The sequence below is a fragment of the Thermobia domestica genome, chromosome 16, assembly GCF_964235325.1.
Source record: "Thermobia domestica chromosome 16, izTheDome1.hap1.1, whole genome shotgun sequence".
In the NCBI taxonomy this organism is placed as follows: domain Eukaryota; kingdom Metazoa; phylum Arthropoda; class Insecta; order Zygentoma; family Lepismatidae; genus Thermobia; species Thermobia domestica.
Window position 1 is genome coordinate 76,979,045 of NC_137469.1, and position 26,540 is coordinate 77,005,584.

Here is a 26,540-nt window from a genome sequence, read left to right on the forward strand (position 1 = left end):
AAAACGAAGAAAAAGAAGAAAGAAGCCAAGAAGGAGAGCAAACTGAAAGAGGAATAGAAGAAAGAAGAAAAACGTTGTGGGGGATAGAAAGTTTGGGAGAAGAAACAGAAATCATTAAAAGAATGCTTAAAAAGATGGGGGGCATCTCAACTTGCAGAAAAGGGAGCAAGAGGCTTCTGGAAGTAATAAGGGAAAAAAGAAGGAAGAAGAACAAGGGGTATTGATGGAGAAAAAAGGAGTGATTTATAAAATTCAGTGCGGCGAGTGCGATATGTGTTATATTAGGGAAACTGGAAAGAGACTAAGAGAGCGTATAAAACAACATAAGGATGACGTTAGGCTAGAAAGGAACAAAAATGCGGTCTACAAACACATAAGGGACACGGGACATTCAGTTAATTGGAATGAAGTAAAAATTCTAGGCCAGGAAGAAAGAAGCATAGTTAGGAAATGGAAGGAGGCACGGTTTATAGAAATGGAGGGTAATAAAGCAATGAACTGGAACTCAGGACTGATCATCGACCAACAGTGGAATAGGTTGTTAAAAATGCTTAAAGTATAAGATTTGAACACATCTATTATGGTTGTTGTATTTATATTGATTGTCTTACATGTGTTTATGTATTTATTAGTCAATATTAGTCATCTATCTATCTCTACATTTGTATATTTATATATAGATGTACGTGGTTGTATATGTATATGTGTATATACTGTATGTATGTGTCGTCTTGTTAAGTGTATGCGTAATTGTATGTTTATCTGTTTATTTATATATTTATTTATTTATGTATATTTGTATATATTTATATAATTATTTAATTATTTATGTTAATTATTTCTTAGTTTAGATTAGTTATGCTAAGATTGTCCTCTTTATGTGTGTGTGTAATTACAACAGATAGAAAGCCTCGGTATAGGAAAATACAAATCAGAATACTTGAAGGGGATTTGCTGTTGCCAGGAGCCAATCAGAAGCAAGAAGTCTCAGCTCTTGTTTGTATATAAGACTGCACATTTCTCATGTATTTCATAGTGTCTGATGAAGCCAAAGTGTTAGTTGGCGAAACTGTAACACGTATGTAGTTTTTTATGTGAATATATTGTTTTTGCTCAGCAAATAGTTTTGTTTGTGTTTAACTAAAAATAAAGTTGCAGCCAGCGCTTTGTCACTTATTAAGTGATATTAGAATATTCTTCACTATCAATAGCTTCGTCCAATATTTTTATATGTCAGTCCTAATGGCTTTCCTTTCTCTTCAATCCATGTGGATTACGTAAGAGACATTTCTTAAAAACTTCCCGATGTCTCCTGACTTTTCTAGTGACTCAATTGCCCTTTTCTGTCGTCCATTGAAACATACTTTTTCTTCCTTTTCATCCTTTCTAAATTCAACTACATCCTCATAATCTTTGCATCTGAATGGTCTGCTTCTTTTTTTCAAGAATACAACCAAATCTTTCACTCGGGGGTAAAGGGTGGTTTACCCACAACTGAGTTTATACGATAGTTCCAACCTTCTACAGCGTTATTTGTTAAGTGTCGTCTTTGGCAGCAGTTCCACATGTCAGCTGATATTTGTGGATTTTCCAACCGCTGGTCAACAAAATAGTCGATAATTCAGTCAGTTTTACGTGGTCTTCTGTGGTACTGCGGATATGTAGCCATCCTTCCTCCATTTCTACTGGTTTCAAAAAAGCTAAGGCAGCATACATCTTGATAGAGTCATGTATTTCCTTGTTTGCTATATATTTGTCAGGCCTATGTTTTGCACCTTCCTCCAGAAACTAAGAATTTTTTTTAAAAAAAATAATGTAGTTTAGCTCTTAGCATTTTTAATAGCTTCCAAAGCTCCTGCTTCGAAACCGATGTTTATGGTTTGGTTCCATTCTGGTACTACTCGATGGATAGATTGAAACAGACGAACGTAGGTAACCTTTTTCTTATAAGGAAGCAACGAGAACGCTGAGACAAATAACGTTCGGCAGCGAGGCAATTTGAGACGTGGACCTATTGATTAACGTGGAATCCGAACCACATGAGCTTCCGCCGGGAATCGAACCCAGGTCTCCCACGCCAAAGGCGCGTACGCTAACCGCTTAGCCACGAAGGAACCATCACCTCTGTGTAGCTGGACGAAACTCTACTCATTAGCCTGTTCACTAATCAATAAAAATAGCTCTAGACGAATTGCCACGGATTTGTATTGAGACGGAACGCTAGTGGAACGAAACACTACTACGCCAGGACGAAATGCTAGGGATTTTGCGTTGGGATAAAATGCTACTGGGACGAAACAGTACGAAACCTCACAAACCTTATTTTCCATTTTGTGTTTATTTTTATTCATGTAATGCTTTGTTAGTACTATAGTACCTAGCAGAAGCGCATCCAGAATTTTTGGTTGGGAGGGGTTCAAAGTTTTTTTTTCTGGGGGTCCAATACGTCTATATAGTATTAAACCTATGTTATTTTGCATCTTAAAAGACGATTAGTAATTGTTAATTACTGCCACCTACATTCTCAGAAAATCTGGTAGAACTAGATTATTTTTATTAGAAAAAGAAGGTGTAAAATCAAATCTTTAGTCTACATCAATATTTTTTGTTAAACAAGTATAGTTACGTTAAGAAAGTGCACCAATGTTAGTCGAGTTACGAAGTTCGGGAGGACCGGACCCAGTGGACCCCCTGTGAGTGCGACCCTGGTACTCAATAATAAATCATACTTTTGGTAATAAAACACTTCTGAAAAAAATTTTTAATCCCACTTTCTGACATTTTTGTGAGCCTTACGTGTTGTTTGATCAAGAAAGAAAGAAAAAAGACATAACTCAAAATTAAAATTAAATTTATTATGGTATAAGTGTTACAAACTTTCAAAACTTATTATGCTAGGGATAAGCACATATCCGAAATATAAAGATTTAAAATTTAAAATATATTCTTTCTTTCTTTACAGAATCTTGTTTTCATTGCAAATATTCAAATCAGTCCACTGAAAAGTTGATGATTTCGAGCTTCATCAATTTCATATCGATTGGGCAACGTATTACAGCTCGAAACAATAAATAGGAGTGGCCGTGACTTAGTGGTAGAGGCCTCACTTCTGGTGCAAAAGATTCCTGGTTCAATTCCGTTTCTTGCCAAGTAGGCTTTGTGCTAGACTACATCGTGTATGGATTTTTTCGGGCTTCTCCCGTTTTCTCCCACTTTCTTTCTACCACTAATTTCTTTATTGTCATTTGTTACAATCGTCTTCTTTGGCCTCGGAACATAATCGTCGGATGATACACTGGAAGGTTTCATTTTAAAGATCAAAACTGAAGAAAATGAAATGAAAACAATAAATATAAAAAGGCCGATTGTAACTACAGACTTATTTCCAATTAACAATATATGTGTTTTATTTTTCTCGTTATGCAATTGACAAAAATGTACGTCTCTAAGGAAACCAACTGTATGCTAAACAGTAGACGCGAAGCGATCAGTAGAAATGTGTCATAATCGACCGGACAAAATCGTTTCGTCAAAAAATAAAAGAAAGAAAAAAATGTCCAATAGTAGTGGGAGTTGCTGTTTACTTCAAGTGCTAGGCTTGGGAAGGTGGCACGTTGCGTGCGTGCATTCTCTTGTCAGCCGTCAGAAGAGGACGACCCCAGTTGTGTTTCGTCGATGAACACCAGTCATCAGTATGAAGTGGAAGTGGGATGAAGACCTGTTCACACGAAATATGCGTGGGGCTCGATTAAACAACTTTTAATCAAGGTGTCTCGATGAGAATGTGACATAGGAAGCAAAAGCATGATCCTGATGGTTTTCCTGTTGACAATTGCCTTGACTAATTTTCTGAGTGCACAAGGTAAGTGCTATCTACTTCTGCTTCTTCTCTCAGAGAAAATAAAAATACTGAAAATTCACTATCATTTGTTACAGATCCTTCCTCCTTGGTCCACTTGCAAGCACACGTGTCTTTGGTACACTAGGTCCCGGGTTCAGTTCCCGATGGTAGGGCAGGGAACGTACTATAGTGGTTTAGATATCGATCCAACTAGAGATTTTGTTCTATAAGATTATAGATTTGTTGCTAACAAAGGAGATAAATACAAATCGAACAATCATATAATTTGTTACAAATAATAAAAGAGGGAGGCTAGGGAACTCTGCGGGTAAATTTTAAATTTTTAAACTGGCCAAACTGCAAGTAATAATATTTACAGAAAAAATTCTTACTCCCACCGGTGGCTCAATTTTCTCCCAGAAAATAGATGTCTATATTTACCATTAATCCATTACCCTTCAAGCGGGGCACCGTGGCTCAGTGGTAGAGTGCTCATATCTGGCGCGAGGGATCCATGGTTTGAACCCAGGTCATGTGAGTTTGTGGTGAATAATATCGTGCTCTTGAGTTTTCCAGGAGTTCTCCCGTCAATTCATTACGTAATCATTTATTTTCTCTAATTTGTTAATCATCCGTTTCTTTTAGCCTTCAGGGCATTAGCGTGGGTCGTAAAACCAGAAATCTCATTCCATTTATTATATTTTACTCTCCTTCAAATTTTGTAATATAAGTTTGTCATTCTGTAACTTAGCAATCTACTTACTTTGATTGCATATTCCCAGAACTATGAAAAATATACGCATGAATGAATATTACTCTGTAAGTTGGTTACTTGTTTGTCAGACAATTTTCCACTAAATCAACACTGTCCAAGTTGAGATAAGTTTTACTGTAACAAAATGGTCACATAAGTTTTATATTTTTGTTTATTTAATTACCGAAAAATTCCTTTGAGCGAACGAGAAACGAACAAATCAAAACCACCTATGGCAAGTAGGAAAGCAGGCATTTTATTGAGAGATTATCTTAGCCTATATTCGAATTCAAAGACACTTTTTTTTTAACATACCTTAATTAAAATCATTCAGTTGACAAGGACCAAACATTTCTTTAGCATCATATATTAAATCAGAGCAAGGTTCTAGAACACAGGCCCCCCTTAACATTTACCTGTAATAAAGACAGAAAACAACGTGCCCTGAGGGGCTCTAACCCGCCTTCACTCGCTAACGCTCGATCGGCAATACTATGGGAATTAAATATTAAAATTTGGTACAGAAAGGAAACAATCTACCTACTAACCTATATGGGGGGACCTGTGTTCTGGAACCTTCCTTAAATCAACATTTACTAAAAGTCTAATCAGCATTTACTACTTAGTTAGACAAAGAAAATTTTATGAAAGGTATCAGGACCAGGCTTAGGAAGTGTAGAACACAATTGAAAACAATGTTGAAGGACCCCGATGGTTTATTGACCCGGAGGTTCAAAGATGCGTTCACAAGGAAACCTCTCAATTGACTTCTATCCTTAAACAATTGGATCCAATTTCTACTTTGTATTTCTATTTCTGCGAGATCCATCCTAATATTGTCCTCTCATCTGCGCCTAGGTCTTCCTAACGGTCGTTTTCCGATTATATTTCCAGTTAAAACTTTGAAAGCGTTTCTGCTTTCTTTCATTTTGGCTACATGACCTACCTACCTCAGCCTCCTAGCCTTGATGACAGGGCCATCGTGTGGGTTGTAAGCTCCCGGGGCAAGAATTCCCAGACGCCCCTCCCAGTGTGTTATGAAAAACAATCAGAGTTTATTCTGTACTCCTAGATTTAAATACATGTAAGATAAAAGAAGTTGGTATTATGTCAATTTTTTAAAGTGAATAGCTTTTGTAGTTAATACGTAAAAGTTAATGAAAACAGGTTTTGAATTCTTGAAATCGAATGCTATTCTTGTTTAATTTGAATAGCATAGAATATACAAATAACCATACAAATATTAAGGGTCAACGTGCAAGTGATAACAAAACTGTAATTTTCTGTCTTTTGCTTAAAAAAAAAAAAAAAAAAAAAAAAACTTTCCTTGCGATTAACATAAATTTTCCAATAAATTTATCATAGCGTTGGAATATTGAAGTGACTTTTTCAGGTGACGTTTGTAATTATTTGCATTTGCTTCAATTCAATCCTACAATTATAATTTATGTTCAAAATCAAAATGTACGGTTTGCTAATGTGTATGCTGCAAGACGATGCTAACGATACGCTGTTCCAAAACATGTAGTGTAAAAATCATATATATAATGATAACATAAAAATACTAATAAATTACAATAGAAGTGACCAAAATTAACTGCATAATGACATATACATACTTTATTCAAACACTAAATGGCATTCTCCTGACTTTTCTGTGAGCAAATATGGACAATATCTCTTTGAAATTAACTTTCTGGCTGCATCATTTTCAATAGCTTCTATGGCCAATGAATTAAGTCTTTCCTGGGCCATTATTGAGCGTAAATAAATCTTTATCAGCTTTAACTTACTAAAATGCCAATGGGACAGGCATTCTTACATAAATATAAAAAACAGAAAATTATTTTAAAAGAATAGATGTTTGTTGGACACGACAACGATTTGTGTTGTTGACATTGTAATGGTTGATAGGGACTCAGCCATGATTTCGATTCGGAGACACCGGAAAAGGGTGTTTGGGAATACCCTCCAGAATACACGAGGTCCGGTAGTACCCTTCGAAACTTTTTGCAGAACCTACGCCTTAAAATTGCACTGTAATGCCTTTTTAAAAACTGTTTTCAGTTTAAACTAATATAGGGTAGCCTAAAGTTGAATTTTTATTAAGACTTATTTATACATTTGAGTGAGGGGACCTTTGAGTTCCCTCCATGACTACGTCCCTAATAGTTATAAATACAGTTGTTGTATGAGATTAGTACAGAATTTAAGGGCTGAAAAGATATTTATTCTGTTATTGGAGCATTTCTTGGACTGAATAGGAATAAAGAAATGTTATTGAATTCTACTGAAGTTTCCTTAGTTTGTACCAAACTGTCATACTGATAAAAAGTAATTAGTAGTAGATCTCGATTAGTTTTCCAAGATAAACAGACCTCTGGGTAGACGGATCTCGATTAGTTTTCCAAGATAAACAGAGGTCTGGAGAGAGTTCGCGTTGAATAATCCTAGACGATATTTTACATTACCGGTAATTTTACTTAGCCGTGGCCTGATCATTATTAAAATATCTGAATTAACATTGATTTTTTTAAAAAACAAGATCATTTACCAACATAACAAGAATTTCTTGAATTTTGTTGATTTGTCGTTCCGGCGCCACCTTGGTAGCCCCGCCCACGCAACGGACCTGCTTGATGACCCTAACAATGTTTGGTAAACGGTATAAATTATACAATTCCTCATTATAAAGTTTCCGCTATTTCCCATTCCCGTTCCTCTTAGGTCCGAGTATTTACCTCAGGATTTTTACCTCTGCGTTCTTCCCACAGAGTAAGTGACCATGCTTCGCAATCATACAGTACAATATGCATGATTATCGTTATATATATATATATATATATATATATATATATATATATATATATAAGCTTCAAATTGTTCGATAGGATTCTAGAAGACAAAAGAATTTGAACTGAGTGATAAGAATTCCCTGCTTTCATTCCACATTTAATTTCTTCGTGGATATGATTTTTGTCTGTTAATATTGATCCTAGATATTTGAAACTATCCACTTTGTCGAAAATATTATTTCATATTTTGATGTATCCGCAATTTGCAGTATTACGATCCCGATTAATTTCCGTATATTTAGTTTTCTCTGCATTTACTTTTAAATCTATGTCCTTGCAAGCATTTAATAAGACCTTTGCATTTCTTTCTATTGTTCTTCTATAATTTCTTATGAGTATTACATCATTAGCATATGCCGTAACCTGGTAAATACCATTCAGCTCTAGCCCCTGGTTGCTTTGACTTTCCTTATACGAGCGTACTCCAGAATAAAGTTGAATAGTAATGGTGACAACGCATCTTCTTGTTTCAAGGTATTTTCGACCTGAAAGCCCGTGGACAAGTATATATGTGAGTATGTTTATATCTCTGCGATAGAGTAGAAAACAATCTAAGTATGCGCTTAAAAATACATCGAAATTTAATGGACCAAACATATGTAATCTACATATTAATATAAGACTGTATATAACACGTAAGCCTACAACATTTGTATATCACCTCTGAAGAGTGCATAGCCACAATACCACTATATTTACTTTTTTTTTTTTTAATAAGTGCACTGTTAGAAATAAATGATATCTTTTGAACTTCTAAAAAATTAATTAACACTCCTAAACTAAAGATGAGTCATTTTACTCCTTTTTAAAGTTATTTTTCTTTTTCTTTTTTTTTACTCCTTTTTAAAGTTATTTTTCTTTTTCTTTTTTTACTCTTTTTTAAAATTATTTTTCTTTTTCTTTTTTTACTCCTTTTTAAAGTTCTTTTTCTTTTTCTTTTTCTCTGCAAAATATTTTAATGTAGAAATTTATCGAAGTTTAAACTCCTCTAATTTAGATTCAATTAACAAAATTGACAAATTGTTCAAACGTTCTTGGTGAACTGATGATCTCAAGTAAGTTTAGATTAGTTTGAAGGATGGGTACGGTGGCTCACTGGTAGAGTGCTTACCTCTGGTGTGTGGGGTTTCTGGTTCGATCTCCGGTCAATTAAATTTGTAGTGGACAACATCGTGTCCGTGGGTTTTCTCGGGGTACTCCTATTACCTCCCACATCCTCATTCGACCAATTGTTCCATTATCATTTAGTTGCCTTAATCATCGTCTTCTTTAGACTAAAGGGCAAAATCGTTGAATGTTAAACTGAATATTTAATATCATTTCATCAGTTTCAAGTTAGAAAATCTCGTTTCTTTATATGCCACAATTACTGGGATTGTCAAGGAAATCGTATATAGATATGTGTTCTTGTGTATAGTTGACAATCCGCGAGGTTTCTCAGGCGCGGGGCGGAAACAATCGGTCCGACCATGAAGTGTGTTATGAAACTCGTATGATTAACGTGCGTACTTTCTGTGCATATCGTCCTGAGTTTATCGCCTCGATGCTAGTACTCGCCCCGGTCAGTTACAAACCCGAGTAGTAAAAAAAAAAAAAAAATAATAATAATAATAATAATAATAATAATAATAATAATAATAATAATAATAATAAATCTCTTATTTCAGCTCTAACACTTAGGCTGTTAGGCGAAAGTAGACGGATTATTAATGAAAATGAATAATTATGAAATAATTGCAATAAAAATATGGGAGGAAACGGTAGAACCTTAGGCAACCCACGGACATGATATATCTATCATAAACTTACATGTAAGCTTGCCTACAAGACAACACTAGACAGAATAATTATGACGAGATACAAGACGATACAGGAACTCTTTCAACATATATATACTTTTCAAGACTACACTTTCACGGCACCGTTTCGAGACGAGATAGCTTCAACCCTTCTCTCGTCAACAATCCTACTTACATAGCCTGAGATCGAACCAGAGATTTCTCGCACGCTCTATTATTATTATTATTATTAACTAAAATGCTTGTAGATATAAACTATTATAATGCAGTGGCGGAAGTTATAAAACTTTACAAATTGTAGGCAAAAAAAGTAATGAAATAAATAAATAAAAACTATTTCACATATACATATACAAGTTTTTAAAAGTGCATATACAAGGTTTTATATTTTCACATAGTAAAAGATGTTAGTTTTCCTGAAGATTTTAACTCTTTATTGCGGCGCAAGACCTCTTATATAGTATCTTGGGTAAAGATGCCCCACTGAGTGAAGACGTCCCTGCTCGAATTACTCAAGGTCTGTGACTCGTGGTCACAGCACTTACCATGTGCGTGAAAGGGTACGCAATCTTGAGTAAATGTATGTGGAAGTTGTATCCAAGAAAGAAGCTGCTTTTGTTCAGGCCTGGTCACAAAGTTGAGTTACTCTATTTCAGTGTCTATAATTTTAGAGAGTGAAACGTAGTAATGCTCTTGACGGTAGTTAAATAGAAGTACATGGATAAAACCTAATTGATTAAGAATTACAGTCCTTTAGAAACGCTAATATGCTTTATTGTGTTTCTTCGTCCATGAGTATGTCACGTGATCGACTGGGGTGTCTTTTCTTCAAAATTGGGAAAGTTGCCCCAGTGAAATCGAAACAAAGATGCCCTACTTTATAACCCTAAAGGTTTAAGATTTGCGTTCGGGACAACCAGTTCATGACATGTTGGAAGGATTTGTAAGTTCGTTATGTTTTAAACAACGTTTGATTCGAATATGAAACACCAATTGTTCTGTAATAACCTGTAATTAATTGTTCACTCAGAACCAAACGGGAAATTCCCGTTTTGATAAAGGGCTCGATCTCCTGGCTGTGTTGCTGCTTTCAATGATGTAATTTTCTATTTATAAGCTTTTTTCTTTTTGCTCCTTACGTGATCAACATTGGACTGAATGAACTGAACATATATGTGACACTATAGTTGGCTAGGAAGCTGAATCAAAAGAATGTGCATGGATAGATTTTTAAGCCATTTGTGCGAGCTGAATATGTATGAGGGTTGTTCAAAGTACTAAAAATATCCTTGGGGTGGGGTCCTGTGATACACTTGATTTGTCATAACTTCCTTTATCTGTTTAAATTATTTAAAAAAGGCAAATCTCTAGTGAATCAAATACCCTTTCATTGCAAAATGAAGAACATTGCTACTAATCCATCAGATATCATGATAGGTGTACCAGTAAGTTGTTATAAGGGAAGGCATTACTTTTTCAGAGAGCAGGTTTTTACATATTAAAAGAAAACCATCATCCCCTCTGGTCTAGTGGTTAGTACGTGTCCCTTTGTTTCACGGAGTTAAGGGTTCGATTCCCGGTGTGAACGCCTTGGAAAATTTGAACGATTACGGTGGTTTGGATTAAAATTGTAAATTTACTGCATGCCACTGCATCAATTGTGGTCCCAAGAATCCAAGTTTGAAAAAAAATGAACAAATGATAATAATCTGTAAGGTCCACAATTATTTTTCTCTTTTATTTTTTCCATTGTTTACAAACAGATTTAAAAAAAATTGCATGGAGAATATTTGCCATTTTGTTGAAAATTTTCTTTATAATTAGATAGATACTTAGTAGAAATTAAAGTTAATAATATTAGTGGTACAAAAACATAGTTGCCTGTTTCTATGATGTTTATGAACACATTTTGAAAAATTGTGAAACTGGGGCATCTTTCCCCAACATGTATGCCGAAGATGCCCCACTTGAAGGTTTTTATAAACGGTTTATTTTAAGTTCTTAAATTTACTGAAATAAAATTGTCTTTCGACATATTACACACAAGACATCAATCTTCTAATTGATCATAAATTCAATAACCTCACTTTAATTGCAGGAGTGAAAAATGGGCAATAATGAAAAAGTGAGGCATCTTTACCCAAGTTACTCTATGTACACTCATGTCCAAAATTATTGTCGCATACCTATGACTGTCTTCTTGTGAAAATATCATTTGATAATGATTTTGCAGGGTACTTTTAATACTGATACTGTGTGTATAATCGGGAAATATATATTTGTGATAAATTTCATAGGAAAAGAATTATAAATACGAAAATTATAATCAGTAAAATAAAATGTTGCTAAATGGAAAAGAAAATTTTATTTTCGTTTTATTGTACAAAAAATATTCAAAACATTCTTATTAAAGACATTAAAAATCTGCTCTTTTGACATGAAATTTGCCACACACATGTCTTTGCCGATTATACACATACTAACATTATAAGAAATACCTGGCGAAATTGTAATCAAATTATATTCCTACAACAACATATTTATAGACATGTGACAATAATTTTGGACATGAGTGTACGTTCTGTGGCAATCATCTCACTCTTACCCAACCTGCAGAACGGCCCTGAGTTTAATACCAACCTACTATTTTAACAGTATACTTGACATATTATTTTCCTTTCAATAACGTTTAGTAAAGTATTATACTGCCTTTAGTAAATCAGTGCCAAAGCAATTCATTTAGATCCGCATAAAACTTCGATGTCCATAAAATTAATGTTATTTTAATTACTTCTTTTTTCGTTTATAATTTGAACGTTTGCTTCCACTCCCACGTGAAATCAGATTGTGTTAAATATTAAGTGAGAAGAATACTTTCTTTTTGATTTTTTTTTAAACTTTTTTTAAAAAATATTTCACTTATTTTATATGGTGAGCGTGAAACATAGAGGTGAAAATATAACTGATTCAGTTCAACATTTCAAGAAAGGGTAATTATGGTATACTCCAACTTCCATCGTAATTGCGTTGAAGATAAAACAAATGCACCTAAAGAATTTTCTTTGAAATTGACAGAGAATTTTTACCATAATCCCATTGTTTCACATTCAAGATCATAGTTTATTCAGTACTTCGTGACATTTCTTGCCATAAAAAAATATGAATATTGAGCGACTCGTGCTGCAAGCAAAGTCATTTGCGTGTTGTGGTAAACGATTTACGGCAAAGACAACTGAAGTATAATTTATAATTTACTCTGAATTAGGTAGCTACTTATTTTCAAGCATTTCATTCATGGTGGGTTAGTCTCTGTAATAATATATTATCCTTAAAATGCAAACAATTTTTCGATTTTCTAATGTAACTTGTTTTTGCCTTGTGAGTGACCTTGCTTTTCGTCGTCTTCAATATAAAACAAAAGCAATTGTTTACCAAATGCAAGCATTTTAGATACCGGTGACTCGAATATTACGTTTTAAGGCGATTATGAATTATCTAAATCATGTCCGAGCAACAATGATTTGTAGTTATGCATAATCTGTGAAAATTAAATAAAAGATATTATAGCGCAGTTGTTCTCAACGTGGGTGTTAACGCCTCTAGTAGGCGTTCTCCTTTCCAAACAAAAAGGTGCGATTATAGGCGGCGCCACAGTGGGTGCAATGGGTGCAGCTACACCCACATTCCTTTCTATTTTGTATATTTATTGTTTCCTATGTTTGTATATATTTGAGTGACTTTTTGAGTCTCTCATAAGTTACTTGCTATCATACTGTGTTTTTCTAGTTATTATTTTTTCTTTAGTAAAACTTACGAATTATTTTGGAGATCTTAAGGCTCAATAGTGCAGAGCGTTCTGGCAACAATGTTAGGATGTGTTTCCTATTTTAGTTTGCATCCACATTACCAAAATCCTGTTGCTCTGACCCCATTTGCGATTACAGATGCACCCCAATGATATTAGCAATAGTGACTAGGATTCATTCATATAACATCTGTAAATTCATATCTTGTATACTGATTTCCAAAAAACACAAGAAAGTAGTAGAGATTATTATTATTATTATTATTATTATTATTATTATTATTATTATTATTATTATTATTATTATTATTATTATTATTATTATTATTATTATTATTATTAGCTATTTGTAAATACTGAATTTAGAGGTGAAGAGACATTTGTAACAACTGGTTCCGGGAAACCTGTGCGAACGGGCTGAATAACACCATTGTATTCAGTATAGCGGCGGTGACAGGATAATGGGGGAAAGACAAGTGGAGTAGTATAGATATTTTTGGGGAGGGAGTTACTTTTTGTATACCGAATATAATAATTTTGTATCATTTGACCTACCTTACAACATATGTCTGAGGAGCATTGGAGGACACAGACGATGCAGCGGGATACACCTATCCCCTTACTGCTCTATTGTCGTCACTGATTCAGTGTCGCAAGAATGGGTTATATATTGACTCTTATCTATCTAATAAAACTGGAAATGATAAAAAAAAAAAAATACTATGATTTTCGGTTCCACAATTGATTCCCTCCGTTTCTTATGGCGCTCCAGCCACTATAACTTTGCACATATACATATTTGCACATCCTCTATCAAGCGCACTATGTCTGATCCCGCAACTCGATTCATCCATTCCGACCCTTTACTTGTAGGAACAGATTTATTTGCGCACCTTATCCATCTATTACAACAAGAGTGATAGATCCATTATATTTCTGGTTTCAATATTGAATCTTCATAGCTTGTAGGTCTAGAAAGTAATTTCACAATGTGCAACGAATCTCATTTATGTGATAGTTTGGTATCGTTAATACTATAGTGATCGCGATGAGTCGTGAAGCTTGATCTAGATTTAACAATGTCACCACCCAATAGAACGCGAGGGTGTGTCCCGGTCATCAACCCCCACCTGTGAAATTTTGCCAGTGTCATCTCTCGCGCTATACGGAGAACATCTCCTGATTGTAAGGGTACAGAGTTGTCAGATTTCCACTAAGTTTCGTTTTATGTTTATTCTTGTTGTTGTTTTGGATCACCACTCAGAAGTCAGTACATATTTCAACTCGTTCCCTTAACTACTGCGCAATGAAACGTTACATATTTTAATATTGTGCTATAAGATAAAGTTAATGTGTCTGATGAAGGCAAAGTTAATTTGCCGAAACTGTAACGCTATTATTTATTAGTTAATATATGCTTTGGTCAGAATTTGTCTGTTATTTTATAAGATAAAGTTGTTTCAGCTACAAGACACTGATTCATTTGGTTGTGTCTTCTGATATCGAAAAAGATAACAAATAAAAGAAAAATTTTTGATTCGTTTTACAATGAGCATACAAGATGGCACTTGATGTTAGATCTTATAAGAAGTGCTCAATTTTATGAAATATTTATTTGAATGTGTAAAGTTCTTTAAAGTAACGATCTTATTACAAAATAGATATATTGTTTGGCCTTTTTTCGTGTTACGTTTCACATTTTATTTAAATATTAATTTACATTTAAGGAAATAGCTTTTGAGAAGAAACTTGCACAGAACGACATAATGCGTTGTTGTCAAATTTGTACGTTTAATTCCTGGATTCTAACGTTGCAGTTCGAGAAGCGGGACTTAGCTGTGAATTGCGGTAAGGGTCAAAAACTAATTTCTCCAGTAAGTATCCAAGCAGAATCCCATGATTACTTCCTTTATTATCTGGCACCAGTAAACACTCTACACTACCTGGCAACGCCGCACTATTCAAGCAGTTTTTGTCATAGCATCGAGAACACCTAGTGATCCACCTTAATTCGAGTAACTGTTAGTATTCGTGTTGTAGTTCTTTAAGTGCAGTTTCTTTTCGCTCTTTTGCCATGTCCTCTAAGTTTGACAACATTGATGGTGCACTTCTGCTGTTTTTCTTTTTCTGAAACGGTTGGAAGGCAGCTCCACGAATCGTACCGAATTCTTCCGATGCATCTCACGTGAATCAAAGCAGTTCTACAATTGGTGTAGAGCCCAGGCTTCACAAGTCGTCGCGGTCACTATAATTTTCGATCTAATCCATATACTTGTGTTTTCTCGGGATACTACCGTTTCCTTTCACATTCACATTCCACCAATTCGTCCATAATCATTCATTTGTCTTAATTATCCGTTTCTCTTGGCCTAGAGGGTAATAATTGTGCAACGTTCAACTGAATTGAAGATTCGATCAAATCCGTTGTTCAAATTTTCTAATTTCCAGTTTTACACATTCCATTTTGAGATATGAGTGAGAAAGCTATCCAACCGAAACCTGTTACCATTTATTCGTAGTCCCAGTTAGCTAACTTGGATAAGAGAACTAGAATCCAACATTTATTTCTCTCAGCAAAATTTCAGTTAATGTTTTAAAATTGTAATGAGTTTTTGTTATTAAAAAAAAAATCAAAAAATGGATGTGCATCAAAAGGGATTTACGCGCCAAAATGCATAGATTAGTGTTGTTCCCGAACAAGAAATAAAGTTTTCTTGTGTAGAGTCATTATAAAAACTCAATGGTTTCACTATTATTATTATTATTATTATTATTATTATTATTATTATTATTATTATTATTATTATTATTATTATTTATAACAAAAATATCAACAAGTGTGTCGCGATGTCCTGGATGTTCAGTAAAGTGTTTCGTCAGTCAAAAAAGGTTGAGAACCACTGGTTTAGCTTAATTTCAGCTAGTAGTGTAGTCAAATTACCAAAAAGTAACGAAGAAATTAGTAGCAAGCTGCAACTTGGTACAGATGTTGGGAAAGATGTTTTAAACAACATACTAAAAGTCCCCTGAAATCCCACGTGACCTTCGCCGCCATATTGGAAAATGGCCGCCGGAAGTACCAAATGAACAATACCCAGATAAAAATAGCAACATCTTCACTACGGTTGAACGTAAAGAGAGAAACTTAGTGTCGTTTTATAGAACATAGATAATACAATATTTTTTTTCATAGAGAAACAATTTTTCATAAAACACATACTTTTAGAAACATTTAGCTCTAAATTCTAAACTTCCGAAAACTGATTTACAATTTTATTGAACTTAGGTAGTAATTATTTACAAGAAAAATTTGACATAAATGTTGGTTAAGATTATTTAAATGATGTACTAAAATCCCACAAATTCTTCGTTCGACATATTGGAAAATTTCCAAATGTCCGAAGTAATTGAAAGATAATATTTTGTTAAGTGAAATACAAAATCTGGACTGGGCTAAATATTTGAGAAACTACCAATGCAGTCGATCCGAAGTCAATTGCGATCAATGCTGGTGAGAGGGGCGAAACATAATGACGTGCTTAAGGTTGTCGTCCGCCATCTTGGTGGCCGCCATCTTGGAATCAACTTTTTTATCATCATCAATATTGGCAACTAGATGGGGCACCGGCGCATTCTGCCCGTAACGTAATCGATGGCTGAATGAACATTTCCCCGATTGCTGCATAGGTCGGCTTGGACCATTTTAGTGGCCAGCAAGATCCCCCGCCCTAACTCAGTTGGATTTCTATCTTTGGAGGCACTTTAAAGCTATTGTCTACCAGTATAAAGTTAATGACATTGGGTACCTGAAAAGGAGAATCGTTACTGCTGGTGAACAAATATCACCAACTATGGTTCGCAAAGTGCACAAGCACTGGTTTCACGGTTAAGGATGTGCATAGAACGGAATGGTGTTCATGTTGAACATGTCATGTGATTGAATTTGTCTTTTGGGTGTTAGTTCTCTACTTTCCTGGTTATTAAAGAATAGGTAATGTGAGATGTTACAAAGCTTGTTTTTTACTTTATCCTTTAATTCGAAACTTCACACAGTACATTTCACAGTATTTCATACATAACATATTCTAAATCTATTCACAACTTCAAACCTGATGCAGGTTTTATAAAAAATAACCTTACCGTTGAGTTTCTCTTCGAAGGAGGATGTTGTTTAATATGTCACACGATCTACTGCTATTTAAAACAAAAGAGTTGATTCCAAGATGGAGGCCACCAAGATGGCGGACGACAACCTTAAACAGGTCATAATGTTTCACCCCTCCCACCAGCATTGATCGCAATTGACTTCGGATCGACTGCATTGGCAGTTTCTCAAATATTTATCCCAGTCCAGATTTTGTATTTCACTTAACAAAATATTATCTTTCAATTACTTCGGACACTTGGACATTTTCCAACATGTCGAACGAAGAAATTGGGGGATTTTAGTACATCATTTAAAAGATCTTTACCAACACTTATGTCAAATTTTAACTTGTAAATAATTACTACCTAAGTTCAATAAAATTGTAAATCAATTTGACGGTAGATTTCGGAATTTTAGAATTTAGAGCTAAATATTTCTAAAAGTATGCGTTTTATGAAAAATTGTTTCTCTATATAAAAAAAATATTGTGTTATCTATGTTCTATAAAACGACACTAAGTTTCTCTCTTTATGATCAACCTTAGTGAAGATATTGCTATTTTTATCTGGGTATTGTTCATTTGGTACTTCCGGCGGCCATTTTCCAATATGGCGGCGAAGGTCACGTGGGATTTCAGGGGACTTTTAGTATGTTGTTTAGAACATCATTCCCAACATGTGTGCCAATTTTCAGCTTGTTACTAATTTGTTCCTTTCTTGATTAAAATTTGAGCTTCATTTACTGCACTATAGGGAATGTTACTGTACTGTGAATCAAAACGGCAATAATTTCTATATTACCTTGAAAATTCGTGGCTCACTGCCAAGTAAATTTCACTTCTCTAGACATGATGGCAAATGCTCTTTTCAGCAGACATGTATAACTTCATGCATTTCCTGTGCTTAAAGACACACAATTTGAACGTTTTAAAAATATAAAGTACGTTGTAATTCTTGGATTTACAATAAAGAGCAGAAGTATTCATTAAATATAAAAGTGAGTGCAATGCAAAGTGCTTACTAGATACAGTGTAATTTAACAATTGTTTAAATTGCTGTTGTTTTAGTCACGAAACCTTACAATCTTACTATCACGCAAGCATCGAAAGGTAAATAAAATTTCCAAACGGCGTGATCTATGCTTGATAACATCCCTGTCGCCTACAGTAGAGGGCGAATAGGGCTTCAATCATACTAAACTAATATTGCCCACTAACATTTTTTTTTCTAATCCGTCCTGGCAAATGCATTTCCTATAATTCCAAACCTTTAAAGTGTTCAGTATAGTCATCCAGTATCTCCCACTCTACCTTTCCCAATACATTATATAGTTGATTATAGTCTGTCTTACTGAAATTATAACCCATTACTTTACTTTGACTTTTTATTTTTACCTTCTTGTTCTCTTTGATTTTAATTAATAGTGCAGGGTGGTGTTTATTCTCTCTAAGTAGGGGGGGGGTCATCTCTCTCAACCATTACATTATCTAAATTTGTTAGTACCAAATCTAGTGTTCTACCGAAACTATTCTGAACATCATTGAATGATTTCAAGTCTTATAATGACATACAGATATTTACGCATGCGTAGTATATATATTGTATGTATGAGGAAGTCATCGGCAAGATGATGCCGTAATTGCTCACAATTGGCTAAAACTGAAATCACATAACAATTTCCTGACAGTGTCTGGACATATGGAAGCGCAACCCAAGTGAGTTTTTGAGGCGTTATGTGATTGTAGATGAAATTTAGAATAATTACTAGAACCAGAAAGCAAAGAACAGTCAAGACAATGGATTTCAGTGGATGAACGTGTTCCAGAAAAAAAAAAAAAAACAAACAAGAACTGTCCCAGGATTGGCTAAGTCATGATAACTACTTTTTGTGGAATCCCATGACATTGTGAGGGGCCGCGGTGGCTCAGTGATGCCCTCCCCGTTGGTCTAGTGGCTAGCACGTGCGCCTTTGGTGTACGGGGTCCCGGGTTCGATTCCCGGTGGGAGAACCTTGGTGATTTTAACTGTCCTCGATGCTTCTGTGTTCATGTCCCTGTCGTTCTAGGTGATTGGAAAAGTCAGTTAAACGAGTAAAGCAAGTAAAATTGGTAACAAATAGTTCAAGTAAGTTATGGAGAAACGTTCGGTGAGTCAGTTAACAAAAGAAAAGTGGTATAGCCTTCACCTCTGGTGCATGAGGTCCCTGGTTCGATCCCCGCTCGCACCAAGTGAACTTTGTGGTGGAGAAAAACCGTGTGCATTGGTTTCTTCGGGGTTCACCCATTTCTTCCCACTTTCTTCATTTCACTATTTCATTCATTTCTCATCATCTTTATCCTAGCCGGCAAATCGTGGGCCGTAAAACTCAAAGATTTCATTTCATTTTATTTTCCCTATGACATCGTTTTCATCGACTACCTGGAAGAGGGTCGTAAAACTATTACAAGTATGTACTATGCCTCCTTATTATATCGTTTTCACAAAGAACTAATGAAAAAGACAATGCTTCGGTGTACTACTCTCTTTAATTACCATAGCCAAACTGTCAAGCTTCACTACAAACTACTACCTTATTCATATTTTCCATATTTGAACCCCTTTCGACTTCTTCATCTTAGAGACGTAAAGACCTGGTTCGGAGGAGAAAGATTTGAATCTGATGATGAAATTATATGTGACTAAATGCCTATTTTGAAATGCTTAACAAACTTAATTTGCATGAAGGTGTAATAGCTATTAAAAAGGACATGATGTCGAATAACAAACTGATTTCCAGGGTGAAACACATTTTTATTTTATTTTATTTTATTTTTATTTCAGTCACTACAAACTTATCAAATACTCCTTGTAGGTTGCCTGGACGTCTGCTTCGAATGTTCAAAAAGTCCTTAAATGTTCTTGCGTAATAGCTGTGAAAGCGGTTTACAGATGCTCTTTCCTAGACCTATTTAGTTAAGTTTTACGTGAACATTCTTCACAATTAATAGCCTTGTGTACACTACTACGTTATTATTTGTTGCTAAGGTACTGAATATTGATAAATGTGTGGATGTTATAAATCAATAGCGGAATGTGGAACTCTGTATACTATTGATAGTAATTTTTATACAATATATTTCACCCTTGATATGACCTCTTTCCAATAGCATTACTTGACTGCCGCCCTTGGAGGGGAGCACAAAACAAGTCTACTTAGAAAGGCTTATAGAAAACACTACATTTATTATCGTTGTCGAACAAAGTTTAGATCTAAGGTCAGAGCGCAAGAAGTGCTTACTTCATTACCAGAAGATCCTGGCTTCATCACTTAATAGTAGTTATCCTTCCTTGCTTTTTACGTGCTTCATTGCAGATTATACGTAGAGATAAGCACAATGTTTTAGGTATTTACATAAATCTTCAGCAATAGAGTGTCTTTGTTTTAGATTACTACAAGACTGCATCATTCTTCAGGTAGAAATTGGACTTACATTTTCAATTTAATGTGTATATACACTACGCGAATCTATAATGAATTTCCAGTTGATTGAAGGTAGTAGCTACCTTTTGGCAAAGCGATTAGCGTACGTGTCTGGTGTGGGAGACCCGGGTTCGATTCCCGGTGGGATCTCATTTGTTCGGATCCCACATGAAGCTGTTGTTCCACGTCCCATATAGCCACGATGCTGAAAGGAACACTAAATTCAAAATTAAATGAAACTTAATGTATGCAATTAAGAAAATGTTTTTTCCTTTAGCATTTAAAATTGAGTTGTCTTTCCAAAGAAAAGAAAATATTCCAAATAAAATTGAAAGTGTGATTTTCTTTTCTTACAAATGAGTGATCATTATATAGACTTTGCCGTAATAATATACTGCATTTACACAGAGTGACGTTGATTTTCTTATAACTTTAGGGGGGCCCATTCAAGTATGTGTTTCGTTGTCAGGTATCGTCTAACAAACAGCCAATATGAATCTTAATACAATTACAAGGTTCGGGCCCCTCGGCCCCCCAGGATTAGCGCCTGTGACTACAGGTAGTGTTTGTGTCACCCTTAGTTGAATATAAACCACAGGAGATACAATCTGCTAAATTCAGTCCGTTCTGCCTAATGAACCTCCAATTCTTTATATCACACTTCGAGTTAGATTCCCAATGAGAGAACACAAAATATTTAATTTCACAATAATTCACTTGCTTTAATCATCCGTCTCCCTTACCCTAAAGGGCATAATTGTGGGATGTTAAGGTTTAAAAAATCATAGTTTTGATCTACTCTTATCTTTAGATAGAACCTGTTCCGCCTAATCCTGTTCTGTCTAATCTTCACAAAAAGGAGTATTTAGATTTCGGCGAACTTTAGAAGTTATTCTATTCCTGACGCTTGAAATTACTCTGAGATTCGCTTGATTATCGTATATTATTTTAGTTTTCTTAAATTAAATTAGCGCTACCTGTACCATTATTTTACTACAAGTATGAATACTTCAAAAATGTCTACTAGCCATCTACAACGTTACCATTGTATATTTTTCGTGCACAAAGCTTCAGTGACTCTGGTTAATTGTAGATTGTTGTATAGAATACTAGCTGAAATTCCCGCACTTCGCACGGGTTAGATAAAATATCTATGTAAACAAACTGAACAACGAAAGAAAAAACTCTTATTTAACGAATGGATTTGACACTAATATCTGTTATTTTGGAATATTTTTACATATCTTGGTATCCCCTCCCCCGATGACAGCCGGCCCGCATACAATGGTAGCTGAATTTGAAAGTAATCGCTAATAGAAGTGTCACAATAGATCTCAGTGACCGCCAAAACTATAGATTTTACACTATTATCGGTCATTTTGGATTATTTTTTACATGTCTCAGTATCCCCCCCCCCGGTGACCCCCGTCCCGCAGCCGAATAGGGTGAATTTGGAAGTTAATGTGATCAGAGGTTCACCATTGATTTCAGCGACCGCGAAAACTATGAATTTGACATAATATCGGTCATTTTCTACTACTTTTACATGTCCCGGTAAACGCTCCTCCTGAAACCACCTGGTTCGATTAAAAAAAAAAGTTTCGTCTTGGTCTGACAAGGAGAAAGCAGACTTTGGTAAATGAATTTTGGGGCCATTTTTTTGAAAGATGATAGCGCACATTTAAAGTATTTATATTACAAACTGGGAGAACGCAATGGCCTTATGTAGCGGAGAAAAGCGTCTTAAAGTTTTTGACTCGCTGCATATATCGTACGATGCGCAAAGTTACCAAGTTACGGTATGGCAGAACCAGTAGCGTCTGTGACTCACGTACAAAGGTTCCCGGGCTCGATCCCTACTGGACTCAACTATTCTTTTCCTTTTTGCTTCAACCAATAAAGTAACTATTTGTAGCTACAAGTAAAATGTTAATTCACCATATGTTTATAATGAATTAAAATAATAGAAATGTTCAAATCAGTTGTAAAATATTTTAATGTTCCATGTTAACTAGCAATAAAATGTAATTATTTCGTAAATATATTGATATCACGAGTTATATTATGGTTACCACAGTCGTTGTGTAAAAAATGTTCTTGACGCTTCGTGTCTACATCTGTTGACAGTGTTGCAATTACTGGCGCAAATGGCACGGGGGATGAGGGAGACGTGTCCTCTCCAATCTTGGAACTGGGGACTGTACCTGCCACTAATCCGATTTGAAATGTGTGTTGTTGTTTTTTCGGGAGAAATGTGATTATTTGTGTCCGATTGCCACAAAGTAAAGTGAAATGAAATTGATATTCCCCCAGAATAAGCCTCAAATCTGCCCGCCTTCCAAATCTGCCCGCCTACAGCTCTGCTCCCCTCATCTTCCACAGCATTGTTTTTCAACTTCAAAAATATTTTGAAAATCACTTAAAAATATATGTGAACGGTCTTACCCGCCCCCCCCCCCCCAATGATGAAGACAGATTTGCGCCGCTGATTACAAGGGAAATAAGGGGAAAATATCCTTTGGTTATAGCAACATCCAGTGTTACCAAAGGGGATTTCCTTCTCATCCCCCTTGTAATTCTCACAGTGTCAACATATATAGGCAAGGAGCGTCAAGAACATTTTTATATAACGACTGTGGTCGCCATAATATAACTCGTGATATCAATATATTTACGAAGTAGATTACATGTTGTTGCTAGTTAACATGGAACATTGAAATATTTTACAACTGATTTGAATATTTCTGTTATTTTAATTCATTATACACATACGGTAAATTGATATTTTACTTGTAGCTACAAATGGTTACTTCATTCGTTGAAGCAAAAAAGTCAACCTCAGCGGGAATCGAACCCGGGACCATTTGAACGAGTTACAAACGTTGCTGACTGTGCCACGCCGTCACTTGATAACTTTGCGCATCGTACGATATATGCGGCGAGTCGGAACTTTAAGACGCTTTTTCTCTGCTATATTAGGCCATTGCGCTCTCCCAGTTTGTGATATCAACATTTAAAATGTGCACTATCACCTTGCAGAAAACGAACCTAAAGTTATATATCAAAATCTGCTATCTCCTTGTGAGAACTGAACTAAGGGACATGTGATTAAAATTTGGTAGCTCTCGGTCCACTCGTCCGACCCCAGGCCGCACAGAGACAGACAGACAAACAGACGCACAAACAAACTATTTTATTTATATTAGATTAGATGAATAAATCTAATGGATTTGTGGGAATGTATATCCCCCTCCAGCAATTAACATAAAGTGTTTCACGAAAGATGGTAAAAAGAAATCATAATTTTAAGAAGTATAGTGTAAGATGATGTCAAGGTCAAATTAAAAAGAAAATATTTTTTTCTGCAACGCATTGTATCACTAGTTATCGATTAAAATGTTTTCGTGGACACTGTCTCTCCTTATTGCAATATACAGTATTTCTTCTTGTCTATATTGAATTCAAGATGTATACGTTTTTTCCCACTGATGCTGCATATTATTTCCTCCCGAGTATGTTTCGTCCGCATATTCAAGAAACTGATTTATTCTAAATAGTAATTCTCGGTTGCTACCGTTCTACAACAAGAGCCAAGTTAAATTATTGAACTCAAAATCATGCAAATTTAGTGTAGTTCATGTGACGAGACGAGAAAAGAAATACTTTTTTTCGTCTTGTCTTGTGAATTTTATAGGTCTCGTCTGGATTCTCAAAGAACTTTTATCTTCCCATCCTGATTCTCGGAAATCGTTTCTTGTTTTGTCTTGTTTAGTAAATTTACATACAAGATTTATGCTCTGATTTTTTTCTGTCACTTCATCTAGAAGATATCAGAATCCCTTCGCGTCATAAGAGGTCTACAAAGGGTAATGTAGCTATGCATAACAACATCTAAACTTTATTTCTTCCGATTTTATCTTCTTCTAGATGTGAGAAATTTTAATTGCAGCATAGTTTCATAAGAATGAAGTGGAAATTATTAATTCCGTATATATATATATATATATATATATATATATATATATATATATATATATATATATATATATATATATATATATATAATACAGTAAACGACAATATAATGCTCAAAGGGGGTAAAAACCGAGAAACTCTTTTGTGCGTGCACCATTCGTGTATTGGAACAAAATTGATCTTTAGTCATACGATTTATTGTCTTTGTTCTCGTTCCTTTAACATTTCACTAATAAATTTACAATGGGACTCACTAAAAGGATTGTTTCTCAATCATATGAGAGTAGGAAAATAGCTTTTATGGTACAAGAAAATAAAATTATTGATTTACACTTCCGGCAGGATTAGAACTATGAAAATTTGCATGACTGTAGCCTTCCGGTACTAACCCGCAGCAAAGTTGCCAAAAGTCAATGTTTTTGGTTTTTAAGGGATCTAAAAGGGGGATGAAGAAATTGCCATGTTATTTAAATAAGTGTTTTCTTGGGATACAAAATCTTATTTTTTTTAGATAATTGAAATCGGAAAACAAACTTGAAGTTTCGTAGAATTGTAGGTTTAAGAGGTACAAGGCCGTAGGCCGAGGAAACGTGAGCTAAGGCTAGTTTACGTATATAAAGATTTTCTACTGATTGTTTTTTTACTCGTTTTCAATATGTTCTATCACCGAGTGCTTTAAGATTTGGCCGGCAGAACAACTCGGTTAGGAACAACCAAATATAGCATTAGAACTGGAACGCTTAAAATTATTTTCTGACTGAATCAGAAGTTAACAAGTTAATAAAAATTAAAAACTTTAATTCTTTTCGTGCTATTGGTAGTTCGTCCACACTCCAACCTCGTTTTCAAAGTATATTCGAAATTAATATACATATCACAATTGCATGAATGAATGTACGATTATGATTAGTTAAATAGGTGCGTCAGCAGCGAGGTTATTTGTCCCCACCGTCACGTACGTCACAATTCTGTTCGAAAGACGTCGAGAAATATACGAGTGTCACACTATGTACGGTACTTCAATAAGGGTTTTGGGAATGTCACTTTTGTTATTCTCCCGCGCGTTACGTGCCTTATTCTATCTTATGGATACTAGTAGAGAGCTATCTTGGCCAATAACGAAAAGAAAATAAGAATTTTGATTTTCATTAAGAATTTCAATTATATTATTATTATTAAAAGTGTATTTCCACTCCAAGAAAAGAAATTGCTTTTAAAAGCTGATATTAGGTTAAGAAGGACAGAGTCATTAAATTGGCAGATCTCCGGCTACTTGGCATATCATTTGCTGATGCTTATGTACCGCATTTTCGTCTACGTGCAAAAAAATAAAAAATATTATTGGCACAAGAGGTTCCACAACCTTATTGTGAAAAATGGATTAACGTAACGTTCATTAAAATTAATATACTCATATAATATAGTTTTCTGAAGTCCCTGATCAAGAGTTTACAATAGATAGAATGTTCGAAAGATGATAGGTTTTCTGCTACGGATTGGCATAGTTCATTATTTAGGTCGGTTTGAGTATAATCACATATTCTCGTCAAAAGTGGGTTTAGATTAGGGGTGTTCCGGATTCCGGAATTCCGGAATACTTCGGAATGAAAATCTTAATTCCGGAATCGGAATTAAAAATTTAGTTATTCCGGAATTCCGAAATCTCGGAATTCGGAATCTCGGAATTTCGTAATTTCGGAATCTCGGAATTCCGTAATCTCGGAATTTCGGAATCCAGGAAGTTCATTCCGAAATTTCGAAATCTCTAAATTCCGGAATTTCGGAATTCCGAAAGTTCACTTCGAAATATCGGAATTCCGGAACTTCAGTCAGAAATTTCGGAATTTCCAAAACTCGGAATTTCAGAATCTCGAAACTTCAGCTAGAAATTTGTGAATTCCAGAA

The 26,540-nt window shown here is 34.9% G+C and overlaps 1 protein-coding gene across 1 annotated transcript in view; it reads left to right on the plus strand.

The window, feature by feature from the left end:
* The first annotated feature begins 3,603 nt into the window (after positions 1–3,603).
* LOC145673177 (uncharacterized) overlaps positions 3,604–26,540 on the plus strand; it is a 196,784-nt gene continuing 173,847 nt past the window's right edge. Inside the window, exon 1 of the mRNA XM_081742635.1 lies at positions 3,604–3,862. Coding sequence (XP_081598761.1) covers positions 3,805–3,862 — 58 coding nt within the window. The 5' untranslated portion in view covers positions 3,604–3,804. The remainder of the gene's footprint in view (positions 3,863–26,540) is intronic.